Source organism: Chelmon rostratus, chromosome 8, assembly GCF_017976325.1.
Source record: "Chelmon rostratus isolate fCheRos1 chromosome 8, fCheRos1.pri, whole genome shotgun sequence".
NCBI classification, from domain to species: domain Eukaryota; kingdom Metazoa; phylum Chordata; class Actinopteri; order Chaetodontiformes; family Chaetodontidae; genus Chelmon; species Chelmon rostratus.
The window spans coordinates 6515682-6539241 of record NC_055665.1 but is presented as its reverse complement, the minus strand read 5'-3'; the positions used below and the strand labels follow the sequence as shown (position 1 = coordinate 6539241).

The 23560-nt window shown below is 41.1% G+C and overlaps 1 protein-coding gene across 1 annotated transcript in view; it reads right to left on the bottom strand.

Annotated features, from left to right (window-relative positions):
* LOC121610260 overlaps window positions 1-21424 on the bottom strand; it is a 33193-nt gene extending 11769 nt beyond the window's left edge. The window contains exons 1-21 of the mRNA XM_041942279.1: window positions 21110-21424; window positions 19844-19888; window positions 19270-19317; window positions 18060-18314; window positions 16146-16205; window positions 15067-15335; window positions 14528-14570; window positions 14207-14250; window positions 13338-13623; window positions 12966-13009; window positions 11699-11987; window positions 6382-6429; window positions 6100-6140; window positions 5534-5819; window positions 5306-5349; window positions 4627-4885; window positions 4378-4463; window positions 3643-3928; window positions 2593-2621; window positions 1436-1688; window positions 450-493 (exon numbers count right to left, since the gene is read on the bottom strand). Of these exons, the coding sequence (XP_041798213.1) occupies window positions 450-493; window positions 1436-1688; window positions 2593-2621; window positions 3643-3928; window positions 4378-4463; window positions 4627-4885; window positions 5306-5349; window positions 5534-5819; window positions 6100-6140; window positions 6382-6429; window positions 11699-11987; window positions 12966-13009; window positions 13338-13623; window positions 14207-14250; window positions 14528-14570; window positions 15067-15335; window positions 16146-16205; window positions 18060-18314; window positions 19270-19317; window positions 19844-19888; window positions 21110-21362 (3012 nt within the window). The 5' untranslated portion in view covers window positions 21363-21424. The remainder of the gene's footprint in view (window positions 1-449; window positions 494-1435; window positions 1689-2592; window positions 2622-3642; window positions 3929-4377; window positions 4464-4626; window positions 4886-5305; window positions 5350-5533; window positions 5820-6099; window positions 6141-6381; window positions 6430-11698; window positions 11988-12965; window positions 13010-13337; window positions 13624-14206; window positions 14251-14527; window positions 14571-15066; window positions 15336-16145; window positions 16206-18059; window positions 18315-19269; window positions 19318-19843; window positions 19889-21109) is intronic.
* Window positions 21425-23560: the final 2136 nt, after the last annotated feature.

The following is a 23560-nucleotide window of genomic DNA, read 5'->3' as shown; positions in this document are numbered from 1 at the left end:
GTTAAACACATGAAGCACAATTATACATTTCATAAAATCTGATTTTAAGATTACTATGAAGACAAAGTACAGCTAGGTGTGTCCATTTCTGTAACATCATCACAACACAGTACAATTCATCTAGTTTATTTCTGGTCATCAGTAATTGTGACTTATGTTCTCATCGCTTCTACTGCAGGAAGTGATGATGTGATGTTTCTGGTTTAAAAGCTTCCATCTGTTTACTGTAGAAGTTAAATAAAAAGTGTCTGATTTTATCATAACATTATCAGTGCAAAACATTTCAATTTCATTTCATTTCAGTTCAAAGACCCAGCTTCAGCTTGATGAGTCCCATCTGATGAAAATGATGCCATTATTTTGTATCATTTTTGATAGAAGACAAGATGAGAATAATTTTCATCCTGTAACAATTAAATGAAAGCTGTGTTGTGTAAAGTCAGACTCACTTTTTCGGACAGTGCAGGTCGGTGTTTGTCCACAGAGTGTTTGTCTGAGGAGAAATGAAATGAAAACTGACTCAGAGAATCTTAATCTACTTACACATACAGAGTCCAATCAACTCTAATCGCACTCTGTTACCTTTAAAACAAATAAAACCCTTTCACTGCAAAATGACACCTCATAAACCCCTTCACCATCTAAAGCAATCAAATACAAAAGCCCTGTAACAAATACTGAACTCATGAAACTAACATCATTCACAGGGCTCAAAGCAAGGAACATTTCTGAGCCTGAAATGTGCTCATGGCAGTGATGTGCGGGTCACAGGTAGGCTGTGGATAATCAATGGATCGGACGGCAGGCTCATAAATATTTAATTTCTGACCCATAGCAGTGTAACTTCATAGATTAGGCTATTTAAATCTAAATCTACATAAACCAGACACGCCAACAGGATCAGTCACAATCTAAATTTTCCAAGGTTTTTCCAAAAGGGCAACTGGACTGGTGGGAAGTCTCAGGTATTTATCCTCTTGCAGAGTCATGGAGTCGTTCAGGTCACATGGGCCAGGGTGTTAATGGGTCATTAGACTAACAATGGGTGGGTCCTGGTGAGAAGGGGAGGGCTTTTTCCACCCGACCATCATGTGAATCATTAAAACTCACCTGGCTTCGGAAAAACCTCAGCAGTACCATGACCTGGATGAATGAGGATCTCCACAGACAGACGTCACAATCTAATGTTAATTAATGTCTGTGGTCACATCCAAAAGGTCACACACACAGTCCAGGTTCATACAGTGAAATAGTTTGGAGTGAAGTATGCACATTATTGAGCTGACACTTATATAATTATCTTCATAAAATAGCTCCAGCACCATGTTGGAATTCCAGCGCAGTGCTGTAAGCTTTTTATGAAATCTGTATTTATTAGGTATTTCTAAGACACGTGATTGTGCAATGTGACAGTTTTTTTTCTTCTGTGTCTTACCTTCTGTACCTCTTCTCTTCATTGCCTTTAAAACTTTCCTGATCATCCCCTCAGAGTCTTCACCGTAGATCCCCGCCATCGCCTCCACTATGCCAATTCTGTCTGCATCATCGATTAGATCTATCAGGATTCCTGGGAGGCCTTTGTTCTTTGTAGAGTGCCGCAGAACAAGCTTGAATTCCTGGAGCTCCTCAGAACTTACATTTTCCAGTGTTTCTAAAAGCCTCTCCTGAAGTGATATCATGTTTACTTCCTGGTGGATTCAAAGTCATTAGAGGACATTAATGTAATATCTCCTCTGTATTGATGAAACAATTTCTTCATCAATGCATCAATGTATGCATTTCAGTCATGAGAGTATTGTAATAACTAGTATTAAACACATTCGGCACAATCATACATTTAGTGAAATCTGATTTTAAGATGACTATAAAAACAAATTACTTCTGCGTGTGTCGATTTCTGTAGCATCATCACAACACAGTATGATTCATTTCATGTATTTCTATGAACTGGTCATTAGTAATTGTGCTTTACTGACTTTCTCTTTCTCTGACACTGCTACTGAAAACAGGAATGAGAATCTGTGTATCGTTCTCTCTTTGAATTTTCTGATTCTTCGCAAGCCCCGTCCTCCTTAGTTACTGTTGCTACGCCTGTCAAGCTTTCCAGTCTCACCATTTGGAGGTTACGGTGATGACGCTGGCAGATTTACAATCATAATTTGCAGTAATTTTGGAAACACTAGGGCTTCGATTCCCCACTGAAGTAAACAAAAGCAGGCTTCTCATTGCGAGCTGATGAAAGTGGATTTTATGGAAGACAATTATGACTCCCTTGAAGATTTTGTAAGTGTAGCTAGCTAATGTAAGCTAATGTTATCGTTTAAACTCTGTGGGTCAGCTGAGAAGTGCGTCTCCAACTGACATTTCTATGTGACACATTTTAAAACTTCAGCATGTACCTGACGCTGATTGCATGATGTAATGCTGGAAGACTGAAGCTAAAGCTACATGTCAACCACATGCCTCGCTTCGACAGCAAATGTAATATTTGTGGTTCAAAACTTTCTCCACCTCTTTGCTGTCAAGATAAGAATAACGCTAATTCTGTAACTACTAAATGAAAACAAGTGTATCTGACAGAACGTTACTCACTTTCTGGAGTGGTTGAGGCTGATGTTCCTCTGAGGAGAGAGAAAACAGAATTAAAGAAGATTCAAATGTTAAAATTGTGTAAAAACACATAATTTACAATGCTCTCAAATTACAACCCCAATTCCAAAAGATGACATTAACATGCAATGATTTGCAAATCTTTTTTGACCAATATTTAGTTGAATACAATTAAAACATTCATTAACACTATCCTTTGTACAATCATGGCTGAGGGGTGGAAGGTCAAACATTACGTGCAAAGATTTCCCCAGATTCTCTGAATCTTTTGATGATGTTGTGGATTGCAGATGATGAAATACCTAAATTTCTCTCAGATGTGCACTGAGAAAAGTTGTTCTTCAACTGTTGGACGATTTACCCACGATGCCCCTTTCATACCCAATTATGATACGATGACCTGTTACCAATCAACCTGTTTACCTGTGGAATGTTCTAAACAGGTGTTTTTTTCCCAGTCTTTTTTTTTTTTTTTTTACAAAAATCAATGAAGCTGATGAGGAAGAACAAAAAAAGACTGTTTTCAATTGAACATATGTCAAAAAGGATGAGCAAGTTATCACATTCTGTTTTATTTATGTTGCACAGCATCCCAGCTTTTTTGGAATCAGGGTTGTATAATATTCAGTTGGTCAGGGGCGTTGAATGAAGTCAGTAGGGATTTGTGTATTTGGCCATGATGAACTGTATTTTGCTGTAGACTGTATCTAATATTTTGCTCCCTCTAAATAAGGCTCAGGTGCTTTGAAAGAAAATGAAATACAAAGAATTCACTGATGCAAAATGACACTAAAATCTACTCAGCTGTGACCTCACATGATGAAAGAGGGTGGATTCAACTCAATGATTTCTGCAGTGGAAGTCATGAGTGTGGTGTTGTTGCACTGCCCCCCTTTCATATTCTCATTGGTGACGAAGAAAAGGTTGAACCTATGCCGATGTTTTTACTATGAATTATAAATTCTATTTATTTGACATTGATGAAACATGTATTTTTGTATGAAGTGGCAGTTTTTATTAACTTTGTCTTACCTTTGAATTGTGAACTGCTCTGTGACAACCTCTGCACCAGATCAGTCCTGTTCATATCCTTGAAAACCTCCATGGTCACCTCCACAGACTGCTGGCCACAAGTCTGTACCATTGCGTCCACAATGTGAGTCCTGTTTGTCCAGTTCACCTGCCTCCATGAGACTTGTGGGAGGCTCTTCTGGAAGCAGGTGAACTGCAGCAGCCAGCTGAAATTCTCGAAGTCCTTTTGACTCAAACCACTGACTGTTTTCAAAAGCATCTTTTTCACAGCTGCCATTGCTGCTACCTGAAAAATTCAAAGGATACTTTAAGCAAATGTGTAATTTCTCAACTAGGATAGTTAATGATTTATTCCTTTGCTCTTATCAGTGTCAGCGTTTTGAATGTTGAGTATGGATATTATAATATTTGCATTTTTATGATGATTATTAAAAGTATAATAATTATTATTAATACATGAGAAATGCTTAAGAAGATAATAATAATTACAACAACAATAATAATAATACTTTTAATTATTATTGTTATTATCTTGTTTTCTTTACAAACACAAAGTATTGTCCCGTGTGTGCATCAATTTCTTCAGCGATTTAAAAGCAAAAGATGATTTTTTTTATCCTCATAGCCTTTCACTTGCACTAAACTTTAAGTTAAGGATTTATAATGTTAAAAATGAGGAAGGTTTTCACCCCGTATATATTGAATGAAAGCTGTGATGTGTGAAGTCGGACTCACTCTCTGGAACAGTGCAGGTCGATGTTCATCCACAGAGTGTTTCTTGAAGGAGAAAAGGAATTTAAATGGACTAAAAGGATTCTGATCTAATGACACACAGAGGGTATAATTTATGTTAATAAGACTCAGTTAATTTAAAAGGAATTTTGCACTCATAGCAGATTGACTATTTATTATGAATTATAAACTGTATTTATTAGATGGTTATGATACATGCAGTGTGACAGGTTCTTGTCTTCTTTGTCTTACTTTTGGATGCTGAGCTGGACAGCCTCTGAACAAGATCAGCCCTGTTCATGACCACAAAAACATCCCTGGTGAGCTCCACAGACCGTTGGCCGAATGTCTGCACCATCAGATCCGCTGTGTTTGGTGGGATAAAGATGCCAGGGGGGTCCTTCCGGAACACAATCAACTGCAGACACCGGCGGAATTTCTTGTACTCCGAATCATGCAAATCATTCAGGGTTTCCACCAGCAGCTGTTTAACAACTGCTATTGTTGCTACCTGAAACAATCATAAATTCATGGGACAAATGTTTAATCCACTGAGAAAATGACAAATGTGTCTCTTTGCACTTCATCAATGTTAGTGTAGATGTTTGTGTTTCTGCTAGGTCACATTGGGTAGATACATTATCTAATGTTTTCTGTCTTGTTTAACGCTCTGAAGAATGGCTGAAAGTCCAATCAACAGATGTTTCTGAAGGATGAACTTTTCCAAGTTCTCTTTACTGCTAAAGAAAAAAAGAAAAAAGTAATCTCCTCATCTCATCCTCTGTTGGATAAAATCACAGCTAAACAGCTCGACCTGAATGCAACTGGAAAAATAATAATTTAAAATCTTCAAGCTGATGATATGTTGTAACTTGCGTCTGTTAAATAAATGCTGTGTTGCATGAATTCAGACAGATGTGACATGACTCACTCTCTGGATCAGTGCAGAGCGCTGTTCATCTGCAGAGTGCCTCTCTGAGGAGAAGAGTGGTAAAAGTCAGTCATGAGCTAACAACCGACAACAAACACTGTTATCAGGCAATGTTGTGTCTTCTCTCTGCATTATGCATCTTACGATTTATACTACAAAGGGAAGAAGACATAGATTATAAACTTAGAAGATTTTTATGATTTTAACTTGTTGTCTTTATTGTCTTACTTTTGAGTTTTAAGCTCTGGTCTGACAACTTGTGCACCAGATCAGTCCTCCTCATCTGCTCCAAAACCCCCTTGATCATCTCCACAGACTGTTGGCCAAAGGTCAGCACCACTAGAAACACCATGTCCTGCATGTCTGTCATGTGCAGCGGAATCAGTCGGATTTTAGAGAGATGTCTGTGGAAGTCAGCTTGATTCCAGAGGACTCCCCTGAATTCGGACATCCTGTCACTCAAATCTTTCAGTGTTTCCAAAAGCAGCTCTATAACAGACACCATCGCCTCCACCTGGTGAATTTAAAGGAAATGTTCATGAGACAAGAGTGCAATGTCTCAGCAAAGATGATGATTTTTCAGTTCACATCTCATTCATATATGTCTTAGAAATGCTTATGTGGTAAGAGTACATCAGCCATATCACATAAGGTCATGATAACATTGAAAATATTCATCCTATTAATCACTTATACCTGTGTTTTACAAACCACGTGAATACATTTCTTTAGTAACATAAAGGTTTTTCCTCTTTCATCCTCATTATCATCCTCATTAAGGACTTATTACTCACTTTCTGGGTCAGTGCAGGCCAATGTTCATCCACAAAGTTTTCTGAGGAGAAAGAAAACATAAAAAGACCTCTGAATGATTGATTTATCGTCAGGCTTTATAATTAGACACTGTCAGACTATAAGAATTCTAATATTAAACATTCATTTCTGTGTTAAAGCTTCAAACACTGAATGGTAACTTTAAAAGACCACATGACTTAGAGGAAAGTTTATTCTTCATTCAATTCATAAAATTTGTTATTAGTGTTTTAAGTGTCTTCATTTTTTCACAGGTCCCCCACCTTCCTCTGTGGTATTCACACCAGATGCTTCAGCTGACGATCCTGCAGCTGCAACACATTTAATGACACTTGTAAATGGAATAACACATACACTGTGTGTAGCCTTTACGTGTACTTCACCTGGCTACAGTGCTAGTACATTTACTGTATTTAGTTCCTTTCCACCACCTGTATTTAAGTACAGTTTTGAGGTACTTGTACTTTACTTGAGTATTTCCATCTTATGATACTTTGTACTTTTACCCCATTACACTTTGGAAGGCAATACTGTATTTATTTGAGTTAATGGTGACTTTGCAGATACAGATTATTAATACAAAATTTAAAGCAACTACAAAAAAAAACAATGTATTATTATGGATTAAGATTCCACAAAAAATCCACATTATTCCAAAATGGGCCATTCTGCAGAATGTGTTCTTTTATTTTTGGTACTTTTAGTGTGTTATGATCCTAATAATTTTGTGCCCCTCCTTGAACCGCCACCTTATTGTGGTGGAGGGGTTTGAGTACTCGAATGATCCTAGGAGCTATGTTGTCCGGGGCTTATTGCCCCTGGTAGGGTCTCCCAAGGCAAACAGGTCCTAGGTGACGGGTCAGACTAAGAGCGGTTCCATAGCCCCAATGATGGATCAAAGAACAAGGAAGACTACGTCGCCCGGACTGGCATTACCGGGGCCCCACCCTGGAGCCAGGCCTGGGGTCGGGGCTCGTAGGCGAGCGCCTGGTGGCCGGGCCTTTGCCCACGGGGCCCAGCTGGGCATAGCCCGAAGGAGCGACGTGGGCCCGCCCTCTAGTAGGCCCATCACCCGCAGGAGGGATCAGAAGGGGCCGATGCGGTGGGATTTGGGTGGCAGTCGTGGGCGGGGGCCCCGACGACCCAATCCCTGGACTCAGAATCTGGCAATGGGGACATGTAATGTCACCTCGCTGGGGGGGAAGGAGCCCGAGCTAGTGCAGGAGGTTGAGCGGTACCGGCTAGAGATAGTCGGGCTCACCTCCACGCACAGTCTGGGTTCTGGAACCCAACTCCTTGAGAGAGGCTGGACTCTCTTCTACTCTGGAGTTGCCCACGGTGAGAGGCGGCGGGCTGGTGTGGGCTTGCTTATAGCTCCCCACCTTAGCCGCCATGTGTTGGAGTTTTCCCCGGTGAACGAGAGGGTTGCTGCCCTACGCCTTCGGGTTGGGGACAGGTGCCTCACTGTTGTTTCGGCCTATGGGCCGAACAGCAGTGTAGAGTACCCACCCTTCTTGGAGTCCGTGGGAGGGGCGCTGGAAAGTGCTCCGACTGGGGACTCCATTGTTCTACTGGGGGACTTCAACGCTCACGTGGGCAGCGACAGTGTTACCTGGAGAGGCGTGATTGGGAGGAACGGCCTCCCCGATCTGAACCCGAGCGGTGTTCTGTTATTGGACTTCTGTGCTAGTCACAGTTTGTCCATAACGAACACCATGTTCAAGCATAAGGGTGTTCATCGGTGCACGTGGCACCAGGACACCCTAGGCCGGAGGTCAATGATCGACTTCGTAGTCGTGTCATCTGACCTTCGGCCGAATGTCTTGGACACTCGGGTGAAGAGAGGGGCTGAGCTGTCAACTGATCACCACCTGGTGGTGAGTTGGATCCGCTGGCGGAGGAGGAAGCTGGACAGACTTGGCAGGCCCAAACGGGTAGTGAGGGTCTGTTGGGAACATCTGGCGGAACCCTCTGTCAGAGGGGTTTTCAACTCCCACCTCCGGGAGAGCTTTGACCAGATCCCGAGGTAGGTTGGAGACATTGAGTCCGAATGGACCATGTTCTCCACCTCCATTGTTGACGCAGCTGTTCGGAGCTGTGGCCGTAAGGTCTCTGGTGCCTGTCGTGGCGGCAATCCCCGAACCCGGTGGTGGACACCGGAAGTAAGGGATGCCGTCAAGCTGAAGAAGGAGTCCTATCGAGCCTGGTTGGTTCGTGGGACTCCTGAGGCAGCTGACAGGTACCGGCAGGCCAAGCGTGCTGCAGCCCGGGCAGTTGTGGAAGCAAAAACTCGGGTATGGGAAAAGTTCGGGGAGGCCATGGAGGAGGATTATCGGTCGGCCTCAAGGATGTTCTGGCAAACCGTCCGGCGCCTCAGAAGGGGGAAGCAGTACCCTGCCAACACTGTTTACAGTGGAGGTGGGGAGCTGTTGACTTCGACTGGGGATATTGTCGGGCGGTGGAAAGAATACTTTGAGGATCTCCTCAATCCCATTGCCACGCCTTCCGTAGAGGGAGCAGGGGCTGGGGACCCAGAGGCCGGCTCATCCATTACTCAGGCTGAGGTCGCCGAGGTAGTTGGGAAGCTCCTCGGTGGCAAGGCACCGGGGGTGGATGAGAGCCGCCCTGAGTACCTCAAGTCTCTGGATGTTGTGGGGCTGTCTTGGCTGACACGCCTCTGCAACATCGCGTGGCAGTTGGGGACAGTGCCCCTGGACTGGCAGACCGGGGTGGTGGTCCCTCTATTTAAGAAGGGGGACCGGAGGGTGTGCTCCAACTATAGGGGGATCACACTCCTCAGCCTCCCTGGTAAAGTCTATTCCAGGGTACTGGAGAGGAGAATTCGGCCGATAGTCGAACCCCGGATTCAGGAGGAACAATGCGGTTTTCGTCCTGGTCGTGGAACACTGGACCAGCTCTATACCCTCCGCAGGGTGCTCGAGGGTTCATGGGAGTTTGCCCAACCAGTCCACATGTGTTTTGTGGATTTGGAGAAGGCATTCGACCGTGTCCCTCGTGGCATTCTGTGGGGGGTGCTTCGGGAGTATGGAGTCCGGGGCCCTCTACTACGGGCCGTCCGGTCTCTGTATGACCGGAGCAGGAGCTTGGTTCGCATTGCCTGCAGTAAGTCAGACCTGTTCCCAGTGCATGTTGGACTCCGGCAGGGCTGCCCTTTGTCACCGGTTCTGTTCATTATTTTTATGGACAGAATTTCTAGGTGCAGCCAAGGGCCGGAGGGAGTCTGGTTTGGGGACCACAGGATTTCATCTCTGCTTTTTGCGGATGATGTTGTCCTGTTGGCCTCTTCGAACCAGGACCTCCAGCATGCGTTGGGGCGGTTTGCAGCCGAGTGCGAAGCGGCTGGGATGAGAATCAGCACCTCCAAGTCCGAGGCCATGGTTCTCGACCGGAAAAGGGTGGCTTGCCCTCTCCGGGTTGGAGGAGAGATCCTGCCTCAAGTGGAGGAGTTTAAGTATCTTGGGGTCTTGTTCACGAGTGAGGGAAGGATGGAGCGTGAGATTGACAGGCGGATCGGTGCGGCAGCTGCAGTAATGCGGTCGTTGTACCGGTCCGTCGTGGTGAAGAGGGAGCTGAGCCGAAAGGCAAAGCTCTCGATTTACCGGTCAATCTACGTTCCTACCCTCACCTATGGTCATGAACTTTGGGTCATGACCGAAAGAACAAGATCTGGGATACAAGCGGCTGAAATGAGTTTCCTCCACAGGGTGGCGGGGCGCTCCCTTAGGGATGGGGTGAGGAGCTCTGTCACTCGGGAGGAGCTCAGAGTAGAGCCGCTGCTCCTCCACGTCGAGAGGACCCAGCTGAGGTGGCTCGGGCATCTTTAGCGGATGCCTCCTGGACGCCTTCCTGGGAGGGTGTTCCGGGCATGTCCCACCGGGAAGAGGCCCCGGGGAAGACCCAGGACACGCTGGAGGGACTATGTCACTCGGCTGGCCTGGGAACGCCTCGGGGTCCTCCCGGAAGAGCTGGAGGACGTGTCTGGGGAGAGGGAAGTCTGGGCATCCCTGCTTAGACTGCTGCCCCCGCGACCCGGCCCCGGATAAGCGGAAGACAATGGATGGATGGATGGATAATTTTGTGTTTTTACTTAAGAACTTGAATGCAGGACTTTGGTTTGTAAGAGAGTATTTTTACACCGTTTTGTTGCTACATGTACTTCAGATGTGATATGATCTAAGTCCTTCTTCCACCACTGCCAAAGTATAACACCGAGTCCTGAGAATTAAAAAGCCTTTCGCATTTCAGGTCCGTTCACTGAGAACTGATAGAAGTGACTCCCTGACTGGAGCCCTAGAGGAAGCCATGGTTCCAGAGATCACAGAGGGAATCACTGAGAAAATACTGTAAAAACCCACGTTATAGAAAAAACAATGCCACAGACTCATGTGACATTATGTAAACAACACAAGCCAAATTCCTGTTGGGTCATACATCAGACTGGTATTAATGAGTTCAAAATGCACAAATACAGTGGACCAAAAATAATATTTTCAAAGAAAAGACGTTGAGAGATCTTTGAAAACACAACATTTATAAAAAGGACCACCAACGTCAACAGATTACTGAACCTCCTAAACAAATCACAAACATTCACTAATCATTGTCCAGTTTAACATTTTTATTTTTGTGCACAGGAGGAATCACATTCCCTTATTTTCAAGATGACAGACGACTAAATTTGTGAAGCTTCTGTTGTTCAGTTCTTGTTGAAGCTGTTTAGCAAACCCACTTTGTGTTTTGTGCTTGCTGTTTCTCGTTTTGTCCACCAGAGGGCAGCTTGCACTGTTTATAAGTTCATTTGACAGAAACAAATCGTATTTTGACATGATTCCTTTATAAATATATTTCATGATTAGAGTTTCGCTAAAAAACGTAATTTCATCTATATGTATGTGTATATTTTGTTCATTTAAGAGCTGAAAGGGTTAAAGTGCAAGATTTTATTTTGAACTTCCGGTTTAATAGTGTCGCCGGGAAAATTCAGCCATGAACACGGTATGAACGATTTGACGGTAAAAAATTATAAAGTTGGCTGTAAGGTAAACAAGGGTAAACACACGTGAAGCAGCAAAACAGAAACGTGACGGAAACAACGTATATTTAGAAACCCCCCGAAGAGGCACAAGGTTGGTATGCGATTGTAATTATATTTTTTGACAATGTGTATGTGTAGGAAATTTATGCTAGCTTGTTGCTCATATGTTTAGCCATCTTACGATATCTTGCTGAGTATTCAGTTATGCTTGCACTGTGATTGTTTACCAGTTATTATATAGGAAATGGTAATAGAGATGTGATTTGTTGTTTTCTTTGTTTTCTTACAAGTTCTCACGTTGGTTTATTGTGGAATTTGAAGAAAGGAATAAACACTAAAAACCATCAGTCGAGTCTCTTACCATCTTTCGGAGGGTATGCTACAAGCTGTGTTTGAGAGGTGGTGATTGAACTATTCAGGACTTGTCATGGCAGCTCATATTTATGCCACAGTTAAAAAGACTTTGTTACCATGTACTTATCTATTATTAGAAATTAATGTGACAGCTGTTTTCTTTATGTTACCTTTGGGCGCTGAGCTGGTCTCTGGCAGCCTCTGCACCAGATCAGGCCTCTTCATTTCCATGAAAACCTCCATGGTCACCTCCAAAGACCGTTGACCACATATCTCCACCATCAGTTCTGCCAGTTGTCGTACATCACCTGCCCACCGCGGTCGTCCCCATGAGAAGCAAAGAAAGCTCCTCTGGAACAATGTGAAGTGCAGAAACCACCTGAAGGTCTTTTGCTCCTTGTAACTCAAATTCTTGAGTGTTTCAAAAAGCAACTCTGTAACAGCCGTCATTGCCGCCACCTGGAAAATATACGGTCAGAGAAAAATATGGTATTTCTTCACTGGCAAAACAAAAGATTTACCTTTTTCCATCGAATCAATCACATGATTTTAGACATTTGAGTGTTGAGAGTGTTAAGATGTGTTTTTCTACAAGATCATCTGGGATTTTATGTTGTAAATTCTTCACATTCAGAAACATTTATGTTCAGGGACCTTTGTTTTGAATGTTATTTCGAAATGATGGGCTTGCTTTCACTCTTTCTGCTTGTCTTGTCTGCTGTTTCTGCAGTCGTTACTGGTGCAGAAGTCACTCATATCTATTCTGATGTTACTGATGTCAGATTAATGTGGCACAGTAACTCCATTCTCTCTCTGTATTTCCTGGGTCCTGGTCGATGTTAAGTGTGTTTATTGTACCCATGTGATATCGGTAAAGACTTGTTTTAGTAGTTTCAAAAACCAAGACTATAAGCATAACCAAGACTATAAGCATAACCAAGTCATAATAATGTAAATCAAGTCATTCGTTTCACTGGAGCCCTGTAGTGGTCAATCTTCCTACAAACCAGTTTCAGGGGTCCAATCCCCAACATGTTATTTACCTTAACTATGTGCACTTGTTTCATTTCAGATGTGGGTCTTCACTGTATTTTGCTCTCATTTATGGTCATGTTAGTTTCTTTCCTCTCGTCTCTGTAGGAGGCTAGTCCTGGCCAACACACAGCCTGTTTTCTCAATTTCGTGTTGCATTATGTTTGATTTTTTTTTTTTTAACTGTTTAAAATACAATGACTTGATAATAATAACAGCACTGAAATCAACTTTATCTCAACTTCAGTTGTGTGAGAAACATCCATTTCAAATCATTATTTTAGTAACATCAAGGTGATTTATTTCATCACATTGGTCAGCATTAATGTTGATGTGATCTCAAACCTTCATCTGCATGATTAAAAGCTGTGCTCTGCATGGTCAGACAGGTATGACATTACTCACTTTGTGGATCTGTGCAGGCAGGCGTTCATCCACAGAGTGTTTTTCTGAGGATAAAGAAAGAAAATAAAAGAAATATCATTGAGTCCTTGACATTAGGCAATACTGCTTTGATAAAAACATTACTATACAAAGGGCTCAACATACAATTATACTCAAAGCTCAAACATTTGCATATTGTATAGTTTATCACTGATATTTTACCCCCATATATTTTTTACTTCACATTCGTCATAAAATACATTTTGTACACCAGATGATATGTCTTCATTGCTCTACATTACAGATCGTAATATTTATAAAGTAAAGAGGAGACTTAGATTATAACCTTATGAGACACATGTTAAGAACCAGTTTTTGTAATTTCAACTTTACTTTTGGCTCCTGATCTGCTATGTAACAGCCTCTGCACCAGATCAGTCCTCTTCATCTTCTTTAAAACCTCCACGGTTTTCTCCACAGACATTTGCCCGTGAATCTGTACCATTAAAAACACTACGTTCTTCATGTCTGTTGGTGTCCGCAGCCTCCATGGGATGTTTGAGTGATGTCTGAGGAGGCAAAATTGACTCAGACTGTGCCTGACCATCTCGAGCTCCTCGTAACTCAAATCAGCCAGCGTTTCCAAAAGCAGCTCTATAACAGACGCCATCGTTTCCACCTAGTAAATTCAAAGGAAATGTTCATGAGGCAAAAGTGCAATTGCACAGCAAGGATGAGTCCACATTTTTGTTCACATCTCATTAATGTATGTGTTATTGAAAGATAAACATGGTAAGAGTACATCAGCCATATCACACAAGGTAATTATAAAACTGATTTGTCCAATTGAGTTCAAATACCTGCTTTTAACTAACTGTTTGTACATGGTAACATCAAGATGATTCATCTCTGACCTCTTAAACAAGTATTTTACTCTAATCAGAAGGTGCATGACTTTATTTTTCTGCTCAGGTTTAACTCTTTCAAAGACGGTGCAACAACAACTGCTAATTTATAATTTCTTTTACAAGGTTTGCTTTTTTTTTCTGACAAACACAAATTCTTGACATTACAGGTAAATAACTTTCATACTTGACCTCATGTGTACATTATGTAGCTTGATCAGCCCAATTCTGTGAGAAAACTATCTGAGAGGAAGAAAACCGATTTGCATCATCAATAATAATTTTCAAGATGAAGATGATTCTCAATCTTCATCTGCTGAATAAAAGCTGCACTGTGTGAAGAGTGATGTGACATACTCTCTGGATCAGTGAAGGCTGCTCTTCATCAGCGGAGTGTTTCTCTGAGGGGAAAAGAAATAAAAAAGACCGACCAGTGCTTGGTGTAACATCAGGATTTCATCCCAAAGTGACACAATAATAATAACAACATGTAGAGCTACTTAAAGATTTTCTGTCAGTGCTGAATGGCTTTTAATGTGTTTGTCATTGCAATATGCACAAAATTGAAACATGTGATCAAAAAATGTCACCCCAGCTGTGTATTTTTACACCAGCTGAGGTGACACAGGAGCTACGTGTGAGTGTGTCACAGTTTTGTTTTTTCCTGCTTTGCCTTACCTTCAGTTCCCAGGCTAAGGCCCTCGGCTGTCAGTGTTGCTACCTGGAAAATTAAAACAGCCAATCATTTTTCAGTGTTATGCAGGATAGGATGTATTCTGTAATCTATGACAATGATTGAAAACTGATCTCTCTGCATTTCACTAATTCCAGAGTTGTTGACATGCAGCTCTTCTTATTTATTCATCTTTATTTCATCTTTAAAATCAGACTTGACCAAATTTAGTGCTGTGCCAGAGAGTCAACCCCAGTTCATCAGTCTGCCTCCACCCTGCCTGAAAGCTGCAGTTAGGTGTAGCAACACAAGGACTGAGATTTGGACAAAATCAATAGTTACATTAACCATCCTCAAAAATATTCACAAGTGAAACTCTGAAAAACTCAGCCGGTGATTTTGAGCATCAACTTTACATCACATTCACATAAAAATGTGATCCTCAATTCACCATTTGAGTCTCTAAAACAGTGATTATATGTGAGGCACAATATCCTATCCACACTTCCATTAGAGCACTTTATGTAACTGAGAATTTACTTACTTCCAAGTCCATTCTCTTGAGATCAGCCATTAGATCTGGCTCATTTATGTTCAGGATTTTGTAGAGGATGTCTTTTTCTTGAACTCCACTGGACTCCAGAGGGCCCCTGAAGAGTGCCCTCATCTTCTCTTGAGAGGTAGGCAGAGCCCTGATTTCATCATAACTCTCCTGCTGGATGACGTTTTTGTGGACAAGCTCATCCAAAACGGCTCCAACGTTGTGCACCCTCCTGATCAGCTCAAACTGATGTTTATCCACAAAGTGCTTGTCTGAGGAAAGAGGGGAAAATGACTCTACAGTGACTCGATTTTCGGTTAACATGAAGCCAAATTCATACATTCATTGGTTTCATTAGAAGATGCTACTTTAGCTTTCTTCTAAACTCATCACATACCAAAAACACAGACAAATCATGCTTTAAGATTTTGTAACAGTGATTACTTTCAGTTCAACTGTATGTATATGCATATATTCATTTAAACATTTTTATCTGCATGTGGGTCCATTGATGAATACTTGCTGTTGTTTAAGTGGCTAATGGGGAAAAATAAATTATATATAAATATGCAAATGTATTTATGTGACAAAATTAATTTGATTTGATTGATTTGATTCAGTTTTAAAAAGTGGATTCATACTTTTGGAACTAAACTGCATCTGAAAGACATCTTAAATAATAAGCCACAGTACATTTTACACTTATGACATGCCATTTTGCAAAGTTCTCACATCTAAAGTTTTACTTTGGGAAAAACACTTATCTGCTTTCTTGCCAAGAGTGAAATTAGTAAAATCACTCATGTCTGTTCACTTTCCTATAAAAACAGAAGATACTTCGCATAGCTCTGTATGAAGACTGGAAGCTGTTTCCCTTTGCTTCCCATCTTCATCTTCATTCTCTAGCTCGATTTTTGATATGCAGACATCAGATTCCAGCCATGCAGTAAGGGAAATATGTTTTATTGTTGGATCCTGAGTGTCTAGACCAGGCATCTCAAACCGGTTCCATAAAGGGCCACAGTCTGATCATCGACTGACAGACAGAGACGAAGGCATTTACAGATGAGACTTCATATTACCTGAGCCCCCACCCTCTGCCATGGTGGTTACCCCAGATGCTCCAGCTGTAGGCACTGCAGCTGAAACAAATGTAAGGAAAATTAAAACAGCTTTTCATTTTCTGGAGACTTATCCTGACCTTAACCATAACCACTACGTGGCTAACTCTAATCTAAATCTAATACTGACTAATTTAAACCTAAACCTAACCTTCCTCCAAGTCTTCACTCTAAAATGTAATGATTTTATACATCTACGCACAGGAACACGAACACACACACACGTTAGGTTTCCATCACCTCTTGAGACATTACATAGACTTACATTAAATTCCTGCAGATTTACCTTAACCATAAACATGACTATAACCACTACTTGCCTAACCCTAACCCTTATTCTATCCTTAACCTAAACCTAACCTTAACCCAAGTCTGTTTAAGTCTTTTGAATTTCCTATCAAAACACTTTCGAAACTTTAGCTGACCAGTTAGCTAGCAACCTCCTCCTGACGTTCAAGTAGCGTCTAACGTCTTAGACCGTTACGAAGATCAAGCAGAGCTGTAAAAGTGAGGAAGAGAGGAAAAGTTAGGAATGTTATGATTTCCTACCGTTTTAACAACTTGTAGCTTCAATTGTTGTAGCTGAAATCCGTCCACTTAGGTTGTATAACTGCGTTCACCGACGAGTATAACGGTCCGCAGGGCTGGGAAATGACGTGAAGTCTTCACTCTGACCGCAGCAACGTCTCTCTCTCTCTCTCTCTCTCTCTCTCTCTTTCGCTTTCTCTCTCTCGTTTCGAAGACGTTTAAGATCAATTCAACGTACGGCTTGGTACTTCTTGTTACTTCTTTTGGCTGTGAATAAATAAAATATTTGTCACCTGCTTATTTGGACACATTTTGAACAGAATCGTGTCAGATGAAATCCCACAACATCTGAATTTCCAGTGGTTCGGATGGAGGGATGCGTTCAAAGCCCCGTGTAAGTCTTTTAGCCTAGGTCTCTTCAAAGAGAAACAACATGCTTTAAATTGACTTTAACTCATATAAGAAAGTCAAATGAGAATATACGATAAAATAAGCCTGTCTCCTTTCTGTAGATCTGTTGATGATCTTCCTGAAAGAGAAAAAACAACATATGATGGCACCGTCGGCCCTGAATCCATCCATCCATTATCTATACACCGCTGAATCCTTTGCAGGGTCACGGGGGGGCTGGAGCCTATCCCAGCCGTCTCTCGGGCGAAGGCAGGGGACACCCTGGGTAGGTCGGCCCTGAATCCCAAATATCAATTTGCACCTGAATTAATTTGAACACAGTGGAGTCACATGAACACAAACACCCTGCAGCCTGTCTGCTCCACAGACTTGAACTGGGACTTGAACCCCTCTGATCAATTACAGACACAAATCAACATAAAGATCACCCTTTAAATCTGGGAAGGAAAGACAATCATGTGAGTTCTAAAGTCCATTACATCATTTATATACTATATTTAAAACACTGCATTCACTCCAAATGTAAGAACCACACATAGCAATTAGAGGATTTTATTGTAAATTTCAAAATAGAAAACGTTTCTGATGACCCTCCAAAAGCCAACTAATTCTTATTGGACAGTGATAAAAAATCCTAAAATAATCTTTTGCTATATTTGGTGAAAGTTTAAACCGTTTAATTAACGATCAAGCACATTTTCATGTATAAAAAATAATCAGGTTAAAAACAGACTCTCTTCCCATTTGTTGCATAAAAACATTCCACGTCTGATGTGATCCTTCAGTCTTTTCATGCATGATTGTCTGGATCTGGTTTTAAAACCTTACAGGAAATCTCATCTCACATTTCTCCACTGTTAATGTACAAAAACATTCTGTGTTCAGGTCTACTGTACGCTTGGTCTAAAAATGAATTTCGCCACAACATTTTTATCTATTTCTTGAGGTCGGCGATGAGATATGGCTCATTTTTCTCCAGGATTTTGTAGAAGATGTCTTTGCAGTGTGTACCAGCTTTCAGGCAACCAGAGTACAGCTCCCTCATCTTCCCCTGAGAGGTAGGCAGAGCCCTGATTTCATCATATTGCTCTTGATCGATGACTTTCTTGTGGAGGAGCTCATCCAAAATGGGCGAGATGTTGCTCACCCTCTTTATCAGCTGAACTTGATGTTTGTCCACAAAGTGCTCGTCTGAGGAAAGAGAGAAAAATTTCTATGATGAAAAGGTTGGACTTGAAGTGAACATGAAGCTGTTTACCTTGTACTGAAACTCATCAAATATTAAAAACAATTCATGCATAAACATTCTGTAACTGTGATTTCCACTGTTCAGCTGTATGTGCATAGCATTCATTGAAGCATTTGTAACTGCACGTGGGTCCAAAGATGAGAACTTGTTGTTGTTACTGTAACTAATGGGGATAAAATAAAACCCAAGCACGATTCATAAAGCAGTGTAGAGGAATAGTGACCCATCGAGTGCTTATTCTGATGCTTTTGAAAAAACAAATGAAATATTTTCAGACAGCAGATTTATGATTTTGGAATTAAACTACATTTGAAAGAATTAGGCCTATAGTTACATGACATATCGTCCAAATGTCATTTTGTAAAGCTCTTGAACTTTTCTGATGACATTTTCTGAAACACACTCATTCGCTTTCTGGCTTTCTGGAGAGTTAACGTAGCTTAGCATAAAGACTGGAAGCACAGGACAACAGTTGGCATGTCAAAAGAGATATGTGTTCATTAGTTATCTTAAGAGGTGCTGATAGGCAGATTTTTTTTCATTTTGCTAGCTGTTTCCCCTTGCTTCCAGTCTTTATGCTAAGCTAAGCTAACCCAAGCTCTATTCTTAACGCACGGACATCAGAATGGTATCGATCTTCTCATCTAACTCTAGCAAAAAAGCATGTTTCCACAAAATGTCAATGTTTTCATTTAAATTCAGTAATAACATGCAGCTCTCATCACTGGCCACTGTTTTTTTCATTACACTTGAGCCTGTATTATATTTAGAACATGCTCAAGTTAGGCCTGTTTGAAATATCCAACCATCAGTAAATTAGGAAGTAGGTTTTATAGGCAGATTCTGGGTTACTAGACAGTCTGTTGTGTACAGATGAGATGTCACATGAACCCCCACCGTGTGCCATGGTAGTTACACCAGATGCTCCAGCTGAGGGTCCTGCAGCTGAAACGAATTTAGGGAAAATTTTTATATCTTAATAATGGATCAGTTGCAGACTAGTGTTTATGCATACTACTGTTTTACACACACACAAACAAGCAAAATGCTTTCTCTCATTGTCAAAAAAACACGTTACTAACAGGCTAATATAGGCACAGATGTGCACTTACCTTGTCCTAAACTTCATTTTCCTGTTTTTAAAACTGTTTTTTTAATCTGCTCTTGGTTTTAAAATCACTCAGTGGATTCATGTCTGACAAAATGTTTTCTTGGGTTGAGTCAGTCATAAAAAGCAGTTCACGAAGCCCTGATTGAGGGCATGCTGAGACCCCATTTGACATTGTGTTCAGCATTTACACTGTAATGCTATAAATACTGTGTGACAACTCTGAGAGTATAGTCCAAGGCATCTCCACATTGGAGAAGAATACAGCTTAATTTGAAATTAAAAAACAATACAACTCATTTTCAAAAACAGCTGACCAGTAATGTCTCATGTCAAAAAAATAAAAACTTGAAAACAACTCACTGCCACTGGACTCCGGCCTTGAGGACAGACCACTTGTCTCTTCAACTGCAAAAACAGCAAGACTCAGCATTAGATTCTGAAGAAAAAAATAAGATAAACTCACAATTTGAGATATGGACTATCCTTTCAACAGAGTGGAGAATAGCAGTGGTATAACTCACGGAAATATAACTATGTGTCATGTCGTGAAGGCAGAGGCACCCCAGGACAACTGACAAGTCAATGGGCAGGTAGTTGGTTATAGCTGCTGCCTCAATAGCAGGTAGATCTTTCAGTTCAGCTAAACAATTACCCCCCTAATAACACAAGGGTCACGTCCAACATATGTTCTCATTTTCTGTTTTACCGTTCTCTCGTAATTTCATCTAAACTACCACGGTAAGAACTTTCCTCCACCCCATCCCTTGCATTTTTCGCTTCCTGCCCGCCATCTGAATTTAACGTCACGTGACTGCAAACAGCCTATTTTAAAAAGTTGTTCGTCTGCCGTTGCCGTTTATTGTGCCTCCTGTTGTGATTGTGTCTTGAAATGGTCTGAATCAACCGATTCACGAGACTCTTAGCTTTCTAACGGTGTATGAGTATAAACATAAAAGAAGTGTTTGTGTCACAGCTGGAGCCCAAGAAGACCCCTGACACACACACACACACACAAAGACACACAAAGACACACACACACACACGCTGTTGTTGTGTTGAATTGGTCTGTGCTCATTTTTGGTGAGTCTAACTGTAAAAGCGTTGAATCACGATTTAAAATATCAAGTTCTCATGTTTTAACCAGGTTGTGCAGCTGTATTAAGCTGTATAAAGCTAGAGTCGAACTTTTAATGGAAGACCACGCCTGCATACACACATGCACGGGCTTTGCGCTTCCTATTTAACTTAAGTGATTACATGCAAAGGACAATTTTTGCATTTATTTCTCCTTGCAGAAAACAGTGTGTCCATGGACTGCAGCCCGCAGTATTATAAAGTAAAGATATGACAAAATTCATGGCTGGCAGCTGGCTGCGGATCAGGGAGGCTGCCTGATGCAACGTGTTCTCGAAAGTGAAAGTAAAGAGGAAGCGGGCTGGTTCAAATATTTTTCAATTTAGTTCAACTTTATTAGACTAATACATGAATAAACTTTTAAGAAAAACGCTTGTTCCACTAAGCTTGGTCAATTGTCGCTACTTTATCTGCAAGATGACTTTACGGGTCCTGCAGCCGCATGCCTGACTACTCGTGTTCCCATTCTGCACCAAACCATGAGACATTTACCCAGTCTGTCTGCTTCCTCGTAGCAGTTAATCTCTTTCAGTAACTCCACAGCCACTCCAACTGCACCGGACTCGGTAAAAGTTGAAACCAGGACGTCTGCGATGTATAAGAAATTCTTCCCCTCCACCCTGTTGCGCCGGACCCGCGGCTGTTCCCTGCGGTCCAGCAGCTGGCAGCAGAACTTGTCAAAGTCCTGCTTTGACAGGTCCTCCAGAACGTCTACTAGAGCCTTTTTGATGGTTTTGGGGGGCATTTTCTCACCGTGAGACCCTGGACTCTTCTTGTGACACGATGAAACGCCCAGCGGATGGAAAAAGGAAGAGAAACATGTTGCGTTCAAATGCAGTCGGAGATTTTAGATATATAGATAGATGTATCAATATTTATTTATAAAGCGCACTCTATATTGTGTGCATACTCTCTCTCTCTCTCTCTCTCTATATATATATATATATATATATAGAGAGAGAGAGAGAGAGAGAGAGAGACAGAGACAGACAGACAGAGACACAGACAGACAGATTGAGTCCCTTGTTTGATAGTTTTAGTATCCAGTTGTGTTGTGAGGAAGTGAACATGCTGTACGTCGTGTAAACTGTATTTTAGATTTTCTTTGAGTTGCTCAGAAGTCTGAAGGGCTCTTTTCTTTCTTCTGTTCGTCTCGATAGAACTTCGTTTCATCGTTTTTCTTTTTCTTATTTATGTTAATGAAGGGAGGATATTGATATCCAAAGTCTTATCTGTTCGTGTGACAGCAGTTTGTAGATAATTCAATCCTCATAGCGACCGAAGAGCCGTTTACAACAATCAGACTCGTTAGTTAGTGAATCATTCGGCAGAATAACGCTTTTTTATAGTTTTGCTTTATTTGTCGCTCACGAGCAGCACTCCAGCGCCGCTATAGTGGAACACACAGGAACACTATTTGATTTCTCTACACTGAACCAAACACACTCATTTATTCACTATATTTCTTTGATTCCTCAATCAAACACTTTGTTCATTATGTATGTGTACATATCATGAGAAAGTGCAATAAGAGCTAAATAAATTTAAATATATATATATATATATATATATATATATATATATATATATACACACACACACAGACATGTAAAAGGCGCCCTAACCCTCCTCGACATGAACCCACAATGAACCAAACATTAACCAACAGTGCAAAATCGCCGTTTGTGCTCAATTTTGAACCAACAGGTGCACAAATATTACGCACAATCTCACCAAGAAGTATACTGTATAAAAATATTATAGGAAACCATCAAAGAAAGTCTGAGGTGCAGATTAAATTTTCCTATTAGTTTCTTTGCTAATTTTAAGGGGGAGAAAAAGTTTAATTTGGTTGGTCGACTGGGACTGGATCAGGAGCAAACAGTGTGATGAATACATCCATAGTTTTAACTGAGCTGTGCGACTTTTATGAAATGTTTTAAAAAATCACTTCATCCAGGGGCCCAGTAGGCTTGTTCAGTTATACATTCATGTGTATACTTGTCATAAGAGTGTTTCCATAATAATTATAATTTAAAAGTATGCTGCTGTTTCCTGACGTGCAGCCTCTTGTGTTTGTGTAAATGATGGCTGTTTCCTGTCAAGAGAAAAGGTGAAAGCAGCATTACTTTGTTATAGAGCAGTAAAAGAGGATTTTATTCCTGAACCTAAACGTGTCATATCTGCCTCACCTACACTCTCCTATACGCAGGTGTCATAGGGACTCTAGCGCCATCTTTAGATTTGAGTCGGATACAACCATTAAATGCAAGTGTCAAGGGTCAAATCTAAGCAGGCTGTAAAAACAATTACTGTATGTATAGAACGGAAGTTATTACACTACCAATACAATATTTATTCTACTCAGCAATCACTACTTGTCTGCCTGCATACACAGTTTACACAGATTCGATTTGTAAATATTAGGAGACCAAAAGTCTGAGTTCACCAGTCAGGATACAAGATATTGGCCGCTATAAATAATAATTGCTGGACTAATGCATTATTTATCAATTTAAATAAAGCCCTTTAATTACAACTTTTACTCTGCAGATGTATTCGATAATGGCTTGAACACACTATTTATTGAAGGTGCACGTTCCAGACAGATTGTGTTCAATGCAGGTGTTATGGCTCAGGCAATGAGGACTAGGACCCAGATGCAGAGTGGAAAAATAACAAGATTTATTTAGAAACAAAGTACAACTAAAGAAGGCAAAAACGGGAAAAGAGTTCGATGAAAAAAGTATCAACTAAAAGAGCTACAAAGACACAAAACGCCCGAAGGGGAAAAATATACTAAGCAAAGTAACAACAAAATATCAAGACAGAAAAATACTGGGAATGAATAACTCAGGAAAATACTCGGAAATGCAGAAGCTGGCACATGGCTAGAATCTTCCTCAGGAGCGAGACAATAAGTGCTACGTGCAGGAATTATCT